At 35.9% G+C, this 17,739-nt stretch overlaps 2 protein-coding genes across 3 annotated transcripts in view; both read right to left on the minus strand.

Annotated features, from left to right (window-relative positions):
* Positions 1 to 6,729, minus strand: part of slc6a9 (solute carrier family 6 member 9) — an 89,734-nt gene extending 83,005 nt beyond the window's left edge. The window contains exon 1 of one of the 2 annotated variants that reach the window (XM_038300508.1): positions 6,662 to 6,729. The gene's annotated coding sequence lies outside the window, so the exon portion shown is untranslated. Of the gene's footprint in view, positions 1 to 5,774; positions 5,955 to 6,661 lie in introns of those variants that run through there. The other variant, XM_038300507.1, reaches the window with a different exon arrangement.
* A 7,362-nt stretch (positions 6,730 to 14,091) lies between these two features.
* klf17 (Kruppel-like factor 17) lies at positions 14,092 to 15,996 on the minus strand. The gene is made up of 3 exons (XM_038300543.1): positions 15,812 to 15,996; positions 14,615 to 15,695; positions 14,092 to 14,524 (listed from the first exon to the last, which is right to left on the minus strand). Exons 1-3 carry the CDS (start codon positions 15,875 to 15,877, stop codon positions 14,349 to 14,351), a joined length of 1,323 nt encoding a protein of 440 aa, XP_038156471.1. The 5' UTR covers positions 15,878 to 15,996; the 3' UTR covers positions 14,092 to 14,348.
* Between the last annotated feature and the right edge of the window lie 1,743 nt (positions 15,997 to 17,739).

The following is a 17,739-nucleotide window of genomic DNA, read 5'->3' on the forward strand; positions in this document are numbered from 1 at the left end:
AGCACCTGTCAGCACCTGAGGAGCAACAATAACAAAGGATTCAGGCCAAAGCATTGGAGTTCAGCTTTATATAAACCACAACCACATAACTAAAATGAGAGAAGGAAGGATTTAAAAACATGATGTGTCTAATTTTTGGAACTCCACATTAATAAAACTGTAATATCATGGTAAAAACTATTTCCAAAAACATTTAATTTAAATATCTATCACAAAACAGGAAAGCTGTTTCTGTATTTAATTATATTATTGAAATAATTCACATTATAAAACATTTACAAAGCAAAGGAACAGAAGTACACTGCTTAGTCCTGAAGCTTTTATTGTGTGTTTGGAATTTACCCTTAAAACTATAGTTAGATTTCACACATCAACCTAAATTTAGGGTCTAAAAAGTTACTTCAAATTCATAAACTGGATTTTAGAGGCTAACATACTGATACCTTTCCATTTGTTTACCTAAGATATTATAAAGTAAAAAAAACAACATAAAAAAACTGGTATGGGAAAGCAAAACCAGATAACATTACATTGTCCACGTCAACGCCCAAGGACACCACACTGAAAGTCGGAGCCAGGACTTGAACCGTCAACCCTTTGATTTCAGGGCAAACTGCATCCAATGCCACGTCATCCCAAACAAAGTGTTAACATATTCTGTTCTCCCAGCCAGGTGCATCTCACAGGGTCCCTATCTATGGTGATAATGAATAATAAATAATGAATGTATCCCTTAAAGAATTCATATTATTATTATTATTATTATTATTATTATTATTATTATTCCATCAGAAAGGTAAGAACACAGCTGCAGTGTCTGTTTTAATCAAAATGGCAATAATTTAATCGCTTTCTTCACATTTCTACTCACAATACTGAATAATTTCAATGTGAAAAAAATGGCTTCAGAAATTTTTGCTAATTTAATTAAAATAGAAAACTAAGAAATCACATTTACAAAAATATTCTGAAAGTCTTTACCATAATAATAATTGTTTGCATTCTCTTTTCACAGATCACAGAGATCTTTTAAAACTTTAATGGTTTCCACTTCTGATAAATTCAGCTGATTGGACATGATTAGGAAATGAAATCTGTCTGCGCAATATTAGGTTCCATGGTTAAAAGAAAATATCAGTGTGGAGATTGGATTTTTTTTAGAGTTAATGTGAGGCATTATGTTTGGAGGAAACCAGGTACTACATGCCAATGGGCCAAAATCATCCGTTCAGTGAAGCATGGTGGTGGCAACATCATGCTATGGGGATGTTTTTACGGAAGACATCCTGGATGAAAACCTGCTCCAGAGTGCTCCTGAGCTCCGACTGGTCAACCCAAAGCACAAAGCCACAAGCTCAACGGAGTGGCTTCAGAACCACTCTGTCAATGTCCTGGAGTCACAGAGCCAGACTCCCATCTGTCCACAAGCTTGATGAAACTTGGGATGAATGGGGCAAACTGTTTTAATTTAGGTGTGTTAAGCTTGTGTCACCTTATTCGATAAAAACTGAGACTGAAATTTCCAGCAGAGGTGGACAAGCAAAAAAATGAAGCAAAGGCTTTGAATACTTGAATAAATGTGATTTTTTTCAACAAAACGTTTTCAGTATTGTCACATTGGGTTATTGTGTGTGGACCTCTAAAGAAAGTTTCATAGGAAAAAAAGACTGAAAAATAAACATAAATAAAGAAGCCCAGGGCTGTTAATAATTCTGGATGCTTGTATCTTATACTTGGAATGCCATCTATTCCCCACACTTGTCTTTGTTTTTGTCGGTTTGTACATTGTACGTTTAAAGACTTAAATACAAGTTCAATGCTACTTTCTCCAGATCAACAAATATATCAAATATGAGCAAGGAAACTAAAAAAAAGAAATATATATATATATATATATATATATATATATATATATATATATATATATATATATATATATATATATATATATATATATATATATATATATATATATATATATATATACGTAAAAATAGATCAAATTTTAACTGATGTTAAGAAAAATCTTTCTAACTGCAACTTTTCTTTGTGTTAGTCTCTCTAGGTTGAAATGTCCTCTGTATGGTATAAATGAACGTATAACTTACAAATCAACTTACAAGTTAAAAATCATGTAGTGATGAAAAATAGTAAAAAATGACAGATATGACCTTGGATATTAATATCATTTTTGGCTTCTTCTACATCTTGTATTTTTTTTTTAGCTCTTTCTACATCCTATATTATTCCTCATGTATGGCCCAGATCAGATACAAAGAATGTCTTCAGTACTCATTTCTGCACTTTGACAAGAAAGCACTGATATGTACTGTAAGACTAAAGCATCCTTGAGCTATTGCAGTCCAGAGTTTACAACATAGGAAGGCTGGGCTGTACGTTGTTGCCCTCTAGTGGTGGCTGGAGACAACATGCAATCTGTTCTAAACTTTTTTTTCTCCACATCTTATTATATTTTTTTTTTTACATGTAGCAGCACCATCAGTTTGATGTAACATCAGAGAAACTTCCTATTGGAAGTTTCCTATTGGATGTAAACAATCAAAACCCCACTGTCTATTTACACCACTGATACATGCCGTTTTAGTCATTTTTATTTGTTTTGTTTAGCTCTGCCCACGTGTCCTCCATCCGCCCCCCTTCTGATGCTTCAATGCCACGTTTGAGAATTCCAGACGTCCAGACATGTCTGGACAAACTCTCAGCTAAAACAACACTGACATAACTGAGAGCCACTCTGTGAAAACTGTCCTGATCCATGTCATGGGAAAATAGTTTCAATAACATCAACTAATCCTGACCACTTTCAGGAAAATAGAAAAGCTAAACAAAAACAAAAAATAAAGCATCAACCTAAACTCCCTCTGGCCTTTAAGTTCCACTGTGTTGATGGCAGGTAAATTCAAGTTTGTAAATAACCAAAAATCAATCTACCAATATCTATTTGAAAAATTCTTTATGTATATTCCAGGTAACATCTTGTCTTTTTATTTTAAAAGCTTTAGAGACACTTAAGGGAGGTCAAAAAAGGTGGCCTAACCCTCAGGGCCAGATAAAATAAAGGCCCTTCTGTTTGCAGTAACACATAAAGCTAAGTCTATACTGGGGTTTATGCTATTCATGCATGCACCATTTCTGTTGACATAACCTACTTTTCCAGTTAGACTAGCAACCCATTCGATGTTGCAGGAATAAAAAAAACAAAAACCAAGCATTATCACACTGTGTTATTTGGAATTAATTTACTAATAACTGTTGTATTTTCCTCACCTTGAATTATTTTAAATTCTTATAAATCTTCTCAACAACCTGAGCTTCAATGCCTCTCTTATTTGACTGGATGACACATTTCCAACCTTTATTCCTAAAATGTACCACCTTAGGTGACCAATTAACTCACCACTGACTTGTCAGATCTATTTTTTTAGACACTTCAAATTGATCCTGTCAAGAGCTGACAAAATAGCTTTTACTGAGTTTTTTGTTTTATTTTAGTTTTGATCTATTAATTATAAAGGTATGTAACCTGTGTTTTGTGTCCTGAACTAGAAACACGTTTTCCTATATTCAATTTCGAAGTTTATTTTTTTTTTTTTTTTGCTTTGTTTATATCTAAAAATCCTGACTATATTTATTTGGCAAACCAGCTTTGTTTCTTTTAACACATGTAGCAGATTAGTCAATAACATTGAAGAAGTTCAGTGGCTTTAAAATCTAGACAACAACAAAAAAAAAACACCTAAGATGGTCAGCCAAGTTCAAATGTCAGGTCACAATCTCATCTTTATATTGTCAATATGGTCAAAGTAAGGGTGAGCCTACATATTGCCAGGGCATTTATAATGTCTGTGCTGCTGAATTCTAAATCATCCCTCATCATTGTCACTATCATGCTTGGTTCCAGTTTGACTGTCAGATATTACTTTTTACAGGGTGTCTTTGTTGGTGCTGATGGGTGCAGCTCGTATATATGGACAAAAGTCCCTTTATGTCAAAGGAGAGAGGACACCAAGGCCGAAAAAAGTCCTTTTTACAACTAACATATGCTGCTTTTCTTTTCTGAATGAACAAAACATTTAACCTTAAAGCAGAGGGGCATCAACAGTAAAATGCCAGACCTAGCTGAGAACAGAAAACTAAGGCACAATCATTGCTGTCAAAAGTACACACATTTGTAACTTAAGTAGAAGTATAGGTACAGCAGTTTATAAGCATTCTGGTAAAAGTTGAAGCATCAACTTGACCTCTTTACTCATGTAAAAGTGAAAAAGTAAGCGCTCCAGAAACTACTTAAAGTATAAAGTAACCTTAAAAAAAAAACAGCCAGATGCCACTATATGAATTGAAAGCTCAATTTTCGACTATTTTGAAAAATTCTTTGAGATAGGGCCAAGGGGCATAGGATGAGGGAGGTCTTGTTGGTCTATGTCTCCATCTGCCGATACGCTCTTGCCTGTGTCCGACCTTTCAGACATTTCAACATCTTTTTCTGAATCCAACATTGTAGCATTGCATAGACAATTTGCGTTTGCAGTTTCAAGAACACCTGCTTGCTTCTGATGATTTCCTTTAGCTAACCAATGAGTGTTTGCCTTATATGAGTCTTCCAATGACACTAGTTTTCACTAGATGTGGATGGCACCAATGATCTGCATTAAATGGCGCACATGACGTGAAATAAATATTTATAAAAATTAAACCGAAGCCAAAAGTAACGAGTAAAATTAGTTTTCAAAATGTAAGGAATAGAAAGTACAGATACTTGTGTGAAAATGAAATGAGTAGAAGTCAGAAGTAGGAAGAAAAATAGATAGTGGAGTAAAGTACAGATACCTTAAAAGTGTACTTAAGTACAGTAATGAAGAATTTGTACTTTGTTATCTGTTATTTGTAGTTGTTGTTGACAACTTTGGCAACAGTTAGCCTATGCCCATTAAAATCAGACAATAAGAGAAATGTAAAATGATACCTGGTCTGCTGAGTAGTGCCGGTAGGTCAGGGTTTTGACAAAATCATATCAACAAAATAAAGCGAATAGTGTTATAACTGTGTGAGGAATACTTTCCTGACATATTTAAAGCAGGGATATTTAGTCCCAATTGTACATTGTTAACAATAATAACAAACACAGCCTCTGGTAGTATTGTAGCTGACCATATTCCACCATATACAACCACAATATACAAATCCATAAAAAAAAAAAATCCATCAGTTCAAATCATTAAAATTGGAGTTTCGGACACCTCTTTGAATCTATTAGATCAAGAATGAGGGATTTTCTAGTGGAATAACAATAAACAAAACTTGTGCTTAGACATAACAAGGGGCAAGAGTCTGTATAATGTAAAAAAGACACATCTTTTTCTCTTATTAATTGTTGATCATACTGATTACATTATGTATGATCAGTGGTTAATAATAGAGAATAATAGAGCATCCACTGTTAAATATAGGGGTTGGCAGTACAGGAAAAAAAAAAAACATGATGCCCCTCCCCCACTACAAATCCCCCTCCCCACAGCGTCCCTGGCGTTCTGTGTAATGAATAGTAATAATGAATGGGATCTCACTGCCACGTGTTCCCTCCTACAAGTGAGCCTTATACATTTATGCAAGTTAAGTCAAAATATATCCCCAACCCCCCCAAAATGAAACACAATCAGGTCCTTTCAGATCAGTTCATTATGGTTATGGCTCCTAACTCCCCGCTAATTGACCCACAGAGCTACAAATATCAGAGCTGAAACCCAACCTACCCTTCCTCTCTCCCTCATTAAGGAGGCGTTATCTGCGCGTGGAGGTGCGGCGCGCCCTTCACTTCACTTCAAGCCCCCCCGACTTATTTCTTCCCACCGGTAAATGAAGTTGGAAGTTGCATCACCTTGGTCCTAGGTCCCTCCACGGTCAACGTCAAGCGCCTAAAGAAAGCCTCCTCCTTTAAACCCCTCCCTTTTCTTCTCTTATCCAAACAAGCCGGGGGCAGCAACATGTGAGGGCTCTCTGTCCAACTGCACAAACCGGTCAGGGGCCCCCAGATTGTGTATGCATCATTTCGCGCATGTGTGAACCTTTAAGTTCTTAATAATCATGAGAAATGGTCTGAAGTTGCATCATCAATCTGCAGTAATTAGAGTGCTCTCTTTCATTAATACAAAAAAAAAAAATCTCATGTGTTTACAAAATGGAATAATAATATAAACATGACACAATGAATGTATGCGATTCCGGTCATTTTGCGGCCCCATCATCATAATGATGCGGAGCCGCACGTGTTTGGCGTGAGGGGATTGTATGTGTTGCTTTTTCTTTTGTTATGAGAGCATGCCGCAATGATCAACCTCCCATCCTTTGGGGGGATTTCTCTAAATGAAAATGTAGTTCTCTGTAGATTGTGCGCTTTGACCACGATGCGAATTGATTTGCCATCGGTGAGGTGGATGAGCCAATGCGATGCCTCAGACAGGTGTGGTAGCTCAGTGCGGTGGGAAGATGTGGAATCTTCCGGACTCCCAGAGGAGGGAACAAGGAAGAAGAGGAAAAATCAACAACAACAACAAACACTGGTTGTGTGAGGAATGATAAAAGCAGTTTTGGGATGGACGGAGACAGTTCGGAGGTTTTGGCATGCAGACGGGGGCTTTACCTTATTGTTAGGAGCGATCAGGTTGTTGGAATGAGGGGGAGCGCATAAGGAGGAGGAGGAGACATAGGGAGCGGCGTCAGGGAGGGACGGCCAGAGAGGCTGAGGGTGAGAGGGTGGGAGAAGAGCTGGGGATATAATGGTAGAAGAGCCCTAATTATGAAACTAGATAGAAGAAAAAAAGATTGGAAAAGGTTATTAAACAACAAATTGTCTAAATACTTAGTGAAGAATATCATGCAACAAGTTTTGGTAAATGGACTTAAATAAATATGTTGAAGTTTTTCCACTTTTTTTATTTCAAGGCTGTTGCAGTACAAAATTATGGTTTTAGATCAAATGTTTATATTCTTTTAATGGAGGCACAAAGTGCAGAAATGAGTACTGAAGACATTCTTTGTATCTGATCTGGGCAATACATGAGGAATTTTTCTTTTTTTTTAAAGAAACATGCAGTTTCCTTGTTCATATTTGATATATTGTTGATCTGGAGAAAGTAGCATTGGACCTGTATTTAAGTCTTTAAACATACTATGTACAAATGTAGAAAAACAAAGACAAGTGTGGGGAATAGATGAAGAAGCATTAACAGCCCTGGGCTTCTTTATTTATGTATTCATTTTTCAGTCTTTTTTCCATTGAAACGTTCTTTAGAGGTCCACACACAATAACCCAATGTGACAAAAACCGTTAAAATAATTAGCAAAAGTTCCTTGTTTAAAATATTAAGTGAACCAAAGAGCCATTTGCAGCCCTTGAGACCTAAGAACGAATTAATTGGAATTTATTTCAGACAGACAATTTGATAAACAACAATAAATAAACCAAATACACACAAAAAAAGACTAGTTAACATCAACCAAACCAAACACCAATTTCCAAACTAACTAAATTCACCTGAATATAAATAGAAACCAAACCATCCACAAATAAACCTGTGGGTACATACAGCCAGAGAAACAACATTGATTAATGTAAATTGTCTGAAAAGGGGTATAAAGAAGTAAAAAAAAAAATGTCATACCCCCTCTCCCTATAAGAGCACTTAAATTAACATAGAGTAATCTTCCTGTTAGAACTGTTGGCAGATGAAAGCTATGATCATATCTCTAAATGATTGAAGCAGAAATAAAATAAAATAAAGCTATAAATATAAAAAATGTAATTGATCCAATGAACCTGTTGTTTCTGTTTGAGGACATACGTATCATAGTTTATTTATAGTACATTTATTTTGCAATATGTCTTTGCTACACGGGCCATAAAAGGGGACACGAATGATTACAACAGGGCATTGGCCCCTACTGGCCCCTGCCAGGAGCCACCCATCATAGTACACATAAACTGTACCGCCATCAAACAAGTAATTAAATACATTCAAAGAACTGGTATGGAATATTGCCAAGAAGCGAAAAGGAATATGAAAATAACATGTAACTTTCTGCGACAAATTAGATACCATTTAAAGTGTCATAAAAATTTTAGAGATTGAGATACAGTCATGTTTTGCAAGCTGTTTGGTACAAGTTCTTTTAAATGTTTTTTAATATGCATGATGCCATTAAAATGTGTTATGGCCTTCAAAACTGACTATTGGCCTACTCAACAGTAAGATGTTTATTATTATTATTATTATTTAGGAAAAGCTTGGAGCTTGTGAAATCCCTTAAATCACAAATGCGATATTCTGCATTGAAATCATAACAGAATATCATACTGGATTATGTTTTTATTGATAATCAAAATAAATAATTTGTTTTACTTTTGTATAAAAACGCATTATATTAAGTTCAAAATTATCCAGCTATCAAATGCCTCTGTAAGACATTTCCATTTTCTTCTAGCTTCACCAGTAGCCCAAGCATAAATAAAAGAAATAAATGAATAATGGTTCATGAGAGGGGAATTATCGCCTTGGAATGAGTCCATAAAAAAAAGAAAAAAAAACGTTTCCAAAGGACTAATACTGAAAAATGAATCAAGATATGGTCCAAAAAGTAGTGGAGGTATTTACAGTTATTAAAAAAAGATTGTTGCACATTTTATTTGAGTAACTTTGGACTTTTACCATCTAAGTCTGCTATTAAAAGAAGCCTTAATATGTCCTCCTTATGTCCCACTAGGATGATGTTTGAATGTTCATAACTTGTCTGGGAGGAATCTCCACCAAAATGCTTGTTTCATGTACCAATAAATGCCAGCTGGAAATGTCAAGGTTTGTAAGTTTCGGTACAGCATTAAAGCATTTGCACTTCTGCCAACTTGTTTCTGTCCAAACACACTGCATGAAACGTATGACTTCTGACCTGCTGACTGTTGACAAAACCCAGAAGCCCACAGGGTTGAGTAAACAAAGCTACAAGCACACACATAGCTTTGCCTCCTTGACAACACACACAAACACACACATTTGTATACACAGGAGAACATCCGGAAAATACAAACATATTATTATTACTTAGGTAAATCACCAGTAGAGTAATTTAACAAGTGCAAAGAAATGGTCTGTTTCCTAAATTAAACATATGACACCCATTTTTATTAAGTACAGTACTAAAAAAAATGCACATGATGCAGTCCAAATAATCTGTTTTGGAGAGATGCCCTAAACCATAAATATGTATGAAGGAAGGTGTCTGTTACAAATATGCTTAAACTTAAAAACTCCAAATATCATACAGATGATTTGATGTTGTTTACTTCATGATTTAATATAAAATAAAAACTAAGGAGACTTGGTTATTAATTCATAATAAGCTTATAGTTTGCTTTTTAAGGCAGCTTTTATTATCATCATTAACATTTCTATAACCAAGGCTGCAGCCTCCTCATTCTCTACATTTCACTCAATTTGCAGTTTTTTCATTGAGATACAAATGAACAAAGTGGAAATAAAATTGGACAAAAAATATGAAAACTGTCTGGGAATGGGGGAAATAAAAGATAAGAAAAATGACTTAGTGTCTGATCTCAAAGCTTTACAGGGCTAATTTTACATTTATTATGCTTGATTTTTGACCATGACAGAATTGTATCTAATTGTGTTTAAAGTCCAGGTTTTAAAGAGTATGTTTATTTTAATGATAAGACAATTAAAGTAAGATGGCATATGGAGTAAGCAGGTGCTTGAAAATGTCAAAGCCTCATTTAATTTTGTTCAAACTTGAATTCAAGGCTTCCCTTGCTTACTGACATTGTGAAACGGAATATGACGGGGGGAAAGCTGCGGAAGCAGAGGTACAGTAGAATCTAAATTAAGGGGGACATCTAGTGGCCAACTTGAGCATTAGTAAGAAATCTGCTTTTGAAATGAGAGCGTTCCTGCAGTTATTACTATTCTTCCTTTAATGCATGCACTTGACACATGGGTGAACTCCTCTGTATTACCTGTTTTTCTTAGTCATAAATTGAGGAGGATGTTGTGGCGACAAAATACTGGAATCAGTACATATAAATATTTCCCTCTTCTATTTAAAGCAAAACTCTCATTAATGTTGTAAGCTGTGCATATTTTCATAAAAGGAACTTGATGTTTTTAATTGTCTTTGTTCCGTAAAATGAAAGATACTTACATTTTATTTTTATTTAAATATTAAAGAAAAAAAATGTCTCAATAAAATAAATGTTTTTGTTACACATATTAAACATATTATACAGGATTCTTCACAGAGCTGCTGTTTATACTGATTGCTGTGGGCAGGAAGGGTCTCCTGTAACTTTCTGTCTTAAAATGGTTATAATCATAAGCCTCTAATCAATAAAGAATGGGCTAATCAGCTGATATGGAGCAGGTGTGGATAGAAGCAACTAGAAGGGAGCTAGGGGAAAGGACACAGGCACAAGGGGGCAACAGAGAGTAACAAAACTGCAGCATAGCTTAAATATAACACAAAATGGAAAATAGGCCAATTACCAACAAAACAGAATGACATAACTGAAAAAAAACGAAACTCAAAAATAAGTTCAAAGGGGGAGAACCATAACAATATCGACAATATATGAACTTGAAACAAATGCAAGTCTCACTGTATAATTTCATCTAATGTGATGGCTGACATCAAAACAGAGCATTATTTACTTGGATTGAATAAAGTAGCTACTTTAAACTCCTTTGCAAAAATATAGAATTTCCATTTATTGCCTTTTAGAGTATTTCGCAAAAAAATCAACACACGAATAAAGAAATCGTTCTGTTTTACAAGTTTAACAGAAATGCATTCAAAAACATTAAAATTTATTTTTTTTTTCTTTTTATTTGTTAAAATGTATTCAATCGTTAGGCAAGTCTATATAAGACCCAGAAGATTATCAGTTGATGATTTTTTATTCTCTTATTAAGATGACTGAGCTGAATGTCTGGAACACTTCCCTGCTTCTAGATAGATCAATAAAATCAGGCAAAAGGATATAGTAAGTCTGCTGTACATGGGCGGTTCTAGACAGGGGCCAATGGGGGCAAGACCCCTGTAAATCATGTCCTGGCCCCTGTTATGGCCCCTGTACTGAAGAAATAATACTTAAAAGAAATTCTAATGATGATTTGGGCTGGAACAGACATGGTTACTGACAAATTATGTTTTACTATTTATTTAAAAACAATAAGGTGATAGCTTCAGTGATATTGAGATAGGATCCCAGTTTTCATCCACTAAATGTTTTTTTTTAAACAAATAAAAAAAAACTATTCTAATTTTTACAGCTGAATTTATCTTTTTTTTTTTTAGTTCTAATTCAGATTTTATAGAAAAAGGTAATTTTAATCACCACTGCTGCTGTATATGGTAAATAAACATCCATATTAGCTTATGCTCTGTTAAAGATTTAAAGCTAGCAATTAAGCTTTACTTATATAGCAACTTTCTCAGACAAGCGTTTAAAACTGCTGTACATGATGAGGCATATAATACAAAACAGCACCATATAAAATAAATGTAGACAAAATGAATACAATTATAATTGGTGGGTCAAAAGGTGTTGTTTACAATGGGCTGAGAATAAACTGAAGAATGAGAGATTAGTCAATATTTAGAGCACCGGTGTGTTTACAGCATTTTTTTTTAAATTGTATTTGTTTTCAATTATTTTTGTTATACTCAGCAGCAGATTAGAAATATAGAAATAACCTTTTAAAAGACACTTATATGATCAGATTCACTCTGCTGTATATATGAAGAGAAGAGACTACATATTTTCAAAGTCCAATACAAAATCCAATATAAAATGAGGCATTTACATCTCAAACGAAGAGAATGTGCTAAATATTGTTTTTTTGTTTTGTTTTTTTAACAATAAAGTATTAATCCTTAAGAAAAAGCTGCTACAGGCTGCAGAAGATCAACCATTGTGGTGGAGATTCACCTTCCAGCATGACATTGACTCTAAAGAGACAGGACTATGCATGGTACGCTTGTAATCAGAGCCTATTTATATCACAGAATGGCCAAGTGAAAGTAGGCCTGAATCCAATTGAGAATCTGTGGAAAGACTCGACAACTGATGATCAAAGACTGAGCATCAGTTATTGTAAAGACATTTTAAGATTCTGGGCATTGAAACGTGGCAGACAGACCTAGAAATGTTTGTAGATTTAATTGCAGTGATTGTCAGACTGAGTCTTTTATGAGCCTGGAAAATTTTATGTAAATGTAAACCAAATTTGTTAGATTCCGTAAAAGTTTAAAAACTTTTTCTAGACTTTGAATAAAAAAAATGTTTTGACATTTTTCTCTCTATCTTATCTTCAAGCACTTTTTGTTGAGCTACAGTACTATTTCAACAGTTTTCACAATGCAGGTGATTGGATATTCCTTATAAGATCTAAATGATTTATCCATCCATCCATTTTCGCCCCACCTTGTCATGGTTGCGGTGGGGCAGGTGCCTATCTCCGGCAGTCTATAGTGGGTGATATTTCTTAATTTTCTTTTAGCTTTTTTTTGTGTGTGTATGTACCTAATTTTTGGCTGGTTCACGCAAAAATAGACCAAAACATGTTAACACTGGCCTGGACAACGCAATTGTATGCATGGACACTAGGGAGCAATGTTGTACAGGCAGTGATACAAGGTTTAAAGGCACCAGGTCAAATGACTCACTACAGCTCTTCAGTTACTTTTTAAAAAGTATAATAAATATTATAGTTTCCAAAAATCTTTTATTACTATTATTAAATGACTTCTATTACATTTTTTTTCTTTTTTTGGCTGCTGATGATTCATCATTAGAACAGTAATTCCTGAAGTTGGGATTTTGACCCCACTCAGGGTCCTTTATCAGTCAGTATAGAGTCGTAACATCCACTACAGAAATTAAACTAAACAATAACTATTAATGTTGAAGTGATTAAAGATATAAAAGCATCACTAAAGATGGACCAGATCAACTGCCTTGGTTGTTGAGGCTAATTCTAATATTTTACAATTGTGTCTAATTGATTTTGGTGAAAGGTTTGTATACTCAATCAATATATTGGGACATGACTTGACCCTGGCACCATTTTGTGGGTCAGAAGCTGAAAAGTTTGGGAACCATTGCTTTACCCTACAACTGATTTGCTTCTTGTTAGCTTCTAACTGTTTGGTTTGCTAATCAAAGACCAACAATATGTATAATAGGAATAAAAAAAAACTTGATCACTTGTGTCTGCACAATATTTGCAATTGTGGTATATTTCAGCAACAAGCTGGACAATAGAACAAAACCTAAACAGTGGATGTTAACCTAACATCAATCATTTATTTAAAATTCTGCAACCTTTTTGGATTCAGTAAAAGAAACCTTCTTAGATTAGGATTCTGGTGCAATCAGAAGTTGAAAGTCAAAGAGGAAAATATGAGCATTATATAAACTTGTGATATAGATCAGCACAGTTACAAATTAGCAATGACAAGATCTTGTTTACTGCAAAAGTACTTTTATTTCAGAGCCCTTGAGCGCATACAAAAAAAAAGGTTGCAGCTTCAAGTAAAGCAGTTTAACCAGTGGTTAAAATGGATACTTCATTTTAAGAGACAGACGTTCAACATTCAAATTCATATTCTTGACTGTAGTCCTGCACAATGAGCTGTAAGTAGATGAGCTGAGGGCAGATGCGCCTGTTAGCTCTGAAAGCCCTAGCCTAGTACCTGAATTAGCTATTTTTGCTAAGGTGAACTTTTAAAGGAAAACACATTTTAAGACTGAATGGCATGTATTATGTTTAAGAAAAAAAACAAAAACGTATAAATTGTCATGCAAACAATGACCTGCTTTTAGTGTATTCTTGAAAACAGACTCTATCCAGAATAAGAAAAATATACTTATGTACAATTTTGGGTCCTGCCCACAGTGAGCAAATAAAGCAGTCTGGTTAAGGCACTCACCAACTTAATAATAACTTATTACAAAGCTGGAAGAAAATAGTTAAATACTAAGCTACTATAATTTAGCCAGTGTTTTTTTTTTTTTTTTTTTTTTTTTTTTTTTTGCATAAAAATATACAAAACACAAAAGAGGCACTGAACTTCGCGGAAAATTAGGCACTTGTGGATAAAACAATCTCCACTGTTTCCCATTTTGGATTTCCCTGGAAAGTACTAATAGTTTGCAGGTCAGCACAACCCTATAGGTGTATACAGTTCCTTTATGGAGGTGACCACCTGCAGTATCTCTGAGGACCATGCATAAAAAGTCTGTGCATGTTGAGAATTATCTACATGTGCCTCTTCATGTGGAGAGCCAGGTGGTCCGAGCGGGAGAAGGCGCGTTCACACAGGTGACACTGAAAAGGTCTGTGCCCTGTGTGTTTCCTGAAGTGCCGAGTCAGCTCGTCGGATCGGGCGAACTTCCAGCCACAGCCTTCCCAGTTGCAGTGGTAGGGCTTTTCACCTGGATACACAAAAATAGAAGTGAGATTGGATAGAAATGCAGGTGGCAGATACAACAAAAACTGCAAATGAAAAGAAAAAGGGGTCTCACCTGTGTGGGTCCTCATGTGCGCCTTGAGATGAGAGCTCTTGGTGTATGTTTTCCCGCAGCCTGGAAACTCGCAGTTGTGTGTGGCGGCGCGTTTTCTTGTCCAAGACTTGCGTCCTCGCTTTTGTTTAACGCACCCAGCCTCATCGTGCCCGTAAAAGTCCAAGAGAGGCGATGAGGGAGGAGTGAGCATCATCCCCTGCAGAGAAGCGGGATGGTGCTGCTGGTGGTGCATGCTGTAACGTCCCTGGAACTGTGGCACACCTCGGTGTGCGTACTGTGGGTGATATGGTGCGTGCATGTACTGGTTTGATAGATGGTTCTGATCAGGATGATGATGATGGTGATTATGGGAGGTCATTGATGAGTTAATTTGCACCAATGTGCAATCTGTGCTTCCCTGAAGTGGAATCGGGTGCGCGCTGAAGCTCTGTACCGCACCTGGAATTGAAGGCTGGTGATGCGTAAAAGGTGCTGAGCGCATCTGGCGTTTGTCAAAAACTTCTTCCACAAAGTTTGCAGCTGCTATCATACAAGACTGGACCCCTGGCTCGGTTTTAATTTTGTATCCAAGCGGGGATGGAGATGAACCCGGATTGGAGTGTGCAGTGCCATTTAAAGCCCGCAGTTCGGTGTACTCGCAATTTTCCCTCGCCTTGTCTGCCCTCTCCAATGCGCCTTCTGCTGGATAACCCATCTCAGGTGTGAGAAGCTCCGCCATCAGGCTGCGGACAGGGTTCTCCACGAAGTTACTCGCTACGCCCTCATAGCCATGTGGTGCTGATTGAGAAGTGGTATGATCGGTGGAGTCTGGCAGAGAACCCCCGCCGCAGCTTTCCGGAGACTCCGGCAGGGAGTATCCACACTGCTGCTGCGTGGGGGACATGTCCCCACTGTCGCTGTTTCCAACAGAATCAGTGCAGATCGAGTTTGAAAGGATGAACTCAAGGTCCAGAAACTTCCCCAGCTCGTCTTCATCCTTGAGAGGCGCAGGAGAATGAACGATGCTGAAGTCAACCTCAATGCGCGCACTGCCTGCGCCAGCTGTTCCGCCGCTCCGCGCCCATTCATCCATATGGCAAAGCTGCAAGTAAATACAATAATTGAAGCTCGAATCAGAGAACAAACTAAATAAAACAGGAAGGTGGAAATAAACAAAGACATGTTCAAAAAACGTATAGAAAATATTTTTCAACTTACATTATCCATTGCTTTGAAATTTGGAAACGACATCAAAGTAGGCATCAGTGCCTCAGCCACAGCCATAATGGCCAATCTGTGTATCTATCAGTCGGAATTCAAGACTTCCAAGTGTTTGCGCACATAAAGCGCACGTTTAGGCTGCGCTAAAAGTTCAGGAGAGGTCCAGGATTCAGGATGTGAGTGTCAACACTGCAGACAGAGTTTTATACAGCCGGTAGGTGTGGCCTCGTCTGGAATAACCGCAAGCACATGTACATGCACGCCCCCATTCAGTTAGAAAAATGCACTGGGATTTCATGCACAGGTGAGATCAAAGCACATTAACTTTTAAAGACGTGATCTTTAAATAAACTAATAAAAAAACTTGCGTGTAGATAGATAGATTGGGAGAGAGAGAAATAGAGAGTCGGACCAAAGTGAAATTGGTGATACTGGCTTTTTGCTAGAATACATTTCTACTGACTCAGGATATTTCCCCACAGGCATTGGCCCATCTGAATTCCCGTATGGATTTCATTCGCATGAAACCTGGCATTTACCTTGAAGCAGAGGCAGAGGGGAGACTCAAAACATGGAAACACGGCTTCTCTATCGTGCAAGAAGCGTAAACAAGTTATTTGTTTTTAAAACATGACTCGACTGTAAATAAAATCATTTTAAAGGATGTTATTTTTTCCAGGGAACAACAGTGGCGTGACACATTCCACCCCCCTCCTCAAGCACACGTACACACAAATGAACAGTATCTAACTATTTCTCAGCCCCCTTTAGTTTCGTCCCAGCCACTTTAAACAGAGACGCATTACTAATTCATCTCGAAATCATCCGAGCTTGTTTAGGACAAACATAAACGTGTGAAGCGGAGAGGACCCATCGAGACAACCTGTTAATCCGGGAGTAAACAAAGGACTGACCCACATGTTGCATTAATGACCCCCCCTTCTGCCGCGACTACAGGCAGGTCTGCAGCACCCTGCAGTCATTCCTTTGGTAACGCACAGGTGGATGAGTATCAACAACATAACAGAGGAACACATACACACACCTACACGCAATTCTGACTTTTTTCTCATAATTATGACTTTAATTTCAGAATTATGTTTTTTTTATCTCAGAATTATGACTTTAATCTAAGAATTCTGACTTTTTTCCCATATTAAACTGAAATAAAATAAAAAAATCAGTCAACTTTTAATTTATTTCAGTGGCCCTAATCCTCCTCCGTATTTGTGTATATGTATATATATGAAAAATATTTGTGATTATATATATATATATATATATATATATATATATATATATATATATATATATATATATATATATATATATATATATATATATATATATATATATATATATATATATATATATATATATTAAGATCTATTTTACATAATTTTAGATAATTTTAACACAAACTAGTCAAATAAAACTTACATGATGCATATTCAGTTCTACAAAGTATTTGAAAAACATAGTCATCAGGTTTAGGTAAATGTCATACTCTGCATCAAACTGATCATATCAATGCGTTTTTGTTTTTTTGTAGCATGTTTTTTTTCTCTCACAATGTTTACATTTGATCACTGCTGCACTTGAAGAAAATGAAAATATCATGAGAGCTGTGCAAAACGAAATTTCATTTGTTTAAATCTGTGTAAATAAAATGACAATAACTGTTGTCTAAGTATAATTGCTTAAAATTGATACTAATTTGTGAATTTATTATAAATATATAAAGTTTGAATTGCATAAAGCTAACCCTGATTAATTTTTTTAACTCAATCAGTAAACTCTGTGCATTCAAACAAAACACAATCCACTTTCTTTGTTTAAAATGTGGTAAATATTATATTTTATGACCAAACACAATCTACATTTTTTCCCTGACATAAAACATGTGACTTTTTTCCCCTATTGTT

The sequence above is a fragment of the Cyprinodon tularosa genome, unplaced genomic scaffold (assembly GCF_016077235.1).
Source record: "Cyprinodon tularosa strain WSP-4 unplaced genomic scaffold, ASM1607723v1 ctg45, whole genome shotgun sequence".
In the NCBI taxonomy this organism is placed as follows: Eukaryota; Metazoa; Chordata; class Actinopteri; order Cyprinodontiformes; family Cyprinodontidae; genus Cyprinodon; species Cyprinodon tularosa.